This window comes from Egretta garzetta, unplaced genomic scaffold, assembly GCF_000687185.1.
Source record: "Egretta garzetta isolate BGI_Z169 unplaced genomic scaffold, ASM68718v1 scaffold728, whole genome shotgun sequence".
In the NCBI taxonomy this organism is placed as follows: Eukaryota; Metazoa; Chordata; class Aves; order Pelecaniformes; family Ardeidae; genus Egretta; species Egretta garzetta.
In genome coordinates, this window is record NW_009260504.1 from 57,666 (window position 1) to 61,573 (window position 3,908).

At 64.4% G+C, this 3,908-nt stretch overlaps 1 protein-coding gene across 1 annotated transcript in view; it reads right to left on the reverse strand.

The window, feature by feature from the left end:
* Positions 1-3,908, reverse strand: part of LOC104131395 (junction plakoglobin) — a 38,059-nt gene that overhangs the window by 4,582 nt on the left and 29,569 nt on the right. Inside the window, exons 3-7 of the mRNA XM_035900112.1 lie at positions 2,999-3,252; positions 2,102-2,340; positions 1,414-1,615; positions 733-877; positions 214-317 (exon numbers count right to left, since the gene is read on the reverse strand). Of these exons, the coding sequence (XP_035756005.1) occupies positions 214-317; positions 733-877; positions 1,414-1,615; positions 2,102-2,340; positions 2,999-3,252 (944 nt within the window). The remainder of the gene's footprint in view (positions 1-213; positions 318-732; positions 878-1,413; positions 1,616-2,101; positions 2,341-2,998; positions 3,253-3,908) is intronic.

Consider the following 3,908-nt stretch of genomic DNA (forward strand, 5'->3'; position numbering starts at 1 on the left):
GGGCAGTAAGCAGCCTCACACCACATCAGGCAACCCCCCTGCTGCAGTGGGGCTTGGGCACAGCGGGGCACCCCCTTGCTCTGCCGGCACAGGCGCTGCCACAGCGCGCACGGTGGCACAAGGACGTTGCTTTGGATTCAGCCCGGCACAAGCCTGGCGGCCGGTACTCCCAAATGCCGTGTTGAAGCCCGACTCGGGGTCCCACAGACTCACCTGTTTGGTAGCCACGTCAGAGAGGTTTCGCAGGGTCCAGAGACAGTTCTGGACCAGCCTGGGGCTGGAGCTGGTCAGGTGCTTGCCCAACGCCTGCATGCCACCTGCAGGGAAGGAGACACCAGCCCATCTGTGAATACCCAAAGATGCCCCAGCAGAGAGGGGAAGGGAGAGATGGGGGGGTTTGCGTGGCGAGCGTGGGTTGGGCACCACCCGACCGATGCCTCCAACGCACGACGCAGCCTCATGGCTTAGCGGAGGCCAAATGCGGTGAGGGAAGACAGCTCCCGGCCGGCCAGCCAGGTCAGATCCTGCCCACGCATGATGCCATGAAAGCACCTCAGCTGCCTTTCAGAGCAAGAATCCAGGCCACACGCAGGTGGTTTCACCTGGCTGTGCAAGGCATCTGCCTGTCTCGCACATCAGCTGTGAGATGGCACCCTCAGCTGCATCACCCTGCCAGCATCATCCTCCTCCTGCGTGACACCAGCTCTGCCACAGCCCCCCAGCCCCTCTTACCAGCCTCAACGATAGCAGGCTTGTTGCTGGGACACACCGACAGCACCTTGAGCACCCGGCTTGTGGTCCAGAGCAGCTTCTCGTAGTTGTAGCTGCGCATGATCTGCACCAGGGCCTGGGGTCCTCCATTGGCCAAAATAATCAGCTGCAGGACAGAAGGACCAGGGTTGGGGTGTGCGGCAGCTCTGGGCTGCTGGGACCACCAGTTTCACTTCCCCGGCTCGTGCCAGGACATGAGTCAGGTCCAAGCCCTCGGCATGCAGGAGTGCTTTGGGTCACCATGCACTGCCACCGCCTCCCCCAGCTACCCCAGCCCTGCGCACCAGGGTCCCCTGCCCCGTGCCGCAGGCAGGACGGGCAGCAGCCCCCCCAGCCAGCATCAGAGCAGGTCCAGGGACCCAAACCTCCACGCGAGGCTGGGACAACTTGTGCGTAGGAGGAAAGGAGCAGCTGAGGAACAAAGACAGAGGCATTGCCCGAAGCAGGAGTGGGAGAAACCCAGCTGAGCCGATCTACCGGCCAGACTGGGACCGTCTGCGCTTTCGGGGACGCTCAGCAGCTCCGCTGTTGGCTGCGGCCAGGGGGCACACAAGCCAAGTCGGTGGGAACTCCCACCCCCCCCTCCCTGGCTCTCCTGGCAGGACCCCACGCCATGGGGCAGGCCAGGCTCCCCGGGCACACCTTGCTCTCCTGGTTCCCATAGGCGAGGAGCTGAAGGCAGTCGGTGGTGATAGCCAGGAACTTGGGGTTGTTCTTGTTCAGGAGGGGAACCATCTTCTGCAGGCCATCGGCCAGGCGCACAGCCATCTTGGCCCCTTCCTGGTAGAGCAGCAGGTTGTGCAGGGTGGTGATGGCGTAGAAGAGGACTGACTCGACCGGCGAGCTGCAGGCAGGCGGCACAGAGCCACGTCAGCGTGGGCAGCTGCCTCTGGGCTCGCCAGGCTGCCGGCGGAACCCCCAAGGCCACCCCAAGCCCCAACTCCCACCCAGCACCCTGCAGCAGGACCCAGTGCAAGGCCACCATCCTGCGTGCTCCTGGGGCTGCCCTCTGGGAAGGGACAACTCCTCCTCGGGGCAGAGCAGAGACTGAGCCCCGTCTCCATGAACCAGGCAGCATGGGGGGCTGCTCCCCTCCTCCTGCCCCCACACGGGCTCCAAATGCAGCAAACTCCTGGAGCTTTTGCAGGCTAAAAGGCTCGAGGTCTCCCCCTCCCTTGTTTTGGCGTGAGCAGAAGGAGGACCCATGTCTAGGGGCAGCACGAGCCCCCCCATCCTCTGCCCCCACCCCAGGCACTCGCCTGGCACCAGCCCGGGAGGGACCGCTCGGGCTCTGCCGTCCTCTCGGGACCCCCTGCCGGCACCCCCATACCTCAGCATCCTGACGAGGGCCGGGATGCCGCCAGACTTGAAGATGGAGAGGAGGCCCTCGCGGTGGTGCGAGAGGTTGTGCAGGATGCTGGTGGTGCAGCGGGCTGTGTCCAGGTCGCTGGTGCTCTGCATGGTGCGGACCACAGCCGCCACGATCTGGGGCGACTGCATCAGGGCCCGGCGCGACGCCTCCTTTTTGGAGAGCTGGTTGACGATCATGGCCGCTTTGCTGACAACCACCTGGGGGGAGAGAGAAGCCGGCGGGTGGGAGGGGGTCCCGCTGCCCGTCGCAGTAGGGAGGGGAGGGATCCCACTCTGCTGGGCAAGAGCTGGCCTGGGGCTGCCGCACATTGTGCCGGGCAGGGCGGCGCTGGAGAGGCAGAGCCGGCACAGTCAGCACAGGCGAGGGTCGCTAGTTTTAACAACCCCCATCCACGTAGCTCCAGGAGCTACGCCGCGTTTCGTGGCAGCGTATGGGCAGGTCCATGGAGCACAGGCGTGCTGCCGGGACGGGCGGCGGGGCTGGGGCACCACGAGCCTGCAAGAAGCGCTCAGTGTCTGTGCAAGGCCAGGGCAGGAGGGCTGTGCCAGAGCCGCAAGGACAGGCTGCAGAGATGCGGGTGGGCAGCCCTGGGCTCAGCCCTGCTGCAGCACAGTGGGGACCGCAGAGCTTTGCCAAGAGAAAGGCGCCGGATGGCGGCTGTGGAGCCCCGCGAGGATGGGAGCCCGGCTGCGCTGCCGCAAATAGGGAATTGCATCCCGCAAGCCTGGCAGCTGACAGCCCAGAGACACGCGCAGGCAAACCACGCTTCCCTGCTCACTGCCAGGGGGGTTGGACTAGATGACCTCTAGGGGTCCCTTCCAACCCAAAACATTCTATGATTCTATGATTCCTTACCGGGTCCTCATCATTGAGCAGCTTGGTGAGCTCCGGGATGGCGCGGGTGGCCAGCTCGGCGTCATCCTGATAGTTGATGAGGTGCACGATGGCCGATTTCAGCATCTGCGAGGGCTCGGCCAGGCGCTGCACGTTGGTCTGCTGCCCCTCCAGCTGGGTGGTGATGAGCAAGGAGCGGTCCTCCACCGTCTCGGGGTACATGGCAGCCCGGACACGCTGGGCCCGGGTCATGGCCAGCTGAGCCTCCATGTCTGCTGCAGGGGGGAGACGGGGAGGCAGCGTTAGGCTCGGGCTCTCTCCAAGGAGCACTCCCAGCCCTGCTTTCCAATTTCAATTAGCTGAGCCAGAGCTTAGCGCAACGACACCGGCAACGTCAGCAGTCCCAGCACGCTCTGCAAGGAGCCAGTGCTTCAAAGCGTAAACAGATACGGCAGCGCGAAGATAAGACAACACTCAATTAGGCAGCATGATTAAGCAGTTGTCACACAAGGCCCATTAATTAAAAAATTAAGGATATTTGCAACTTGGGAGCAGCTGGCACCGGGTATTAGGGAGAAGGACGCGGAGGCCTTCCCCATCGAGGATGCGGGACAAGTGCGACCCGAGGGGCAGCGATGCCGCAGCAGCCACCCGCGGTCCCCACCTCTGCGGCACGGGGATGCGCAGGGCTCGGGAGGGCTCGTCCCTCTCCACGGGGCTCTGCCTCCCCGGGGGAGCTGGCAATTAAACCTTCCAGGGCCCATGGCTGATGGGGGAACCGCAGAGGCAAGCGGAGCAAACCAGCCCCTTTTTAAGGGGTAAAGCTGGGGGAAGCATCTCCTTTGGCTTTGGGGGCTGCATCTCCCCCTGCTTTGCCCTTGCAGCAGCGGGAGACGATGGGCCAGCCAGCGGGGCTTTGCGGCACACGCCG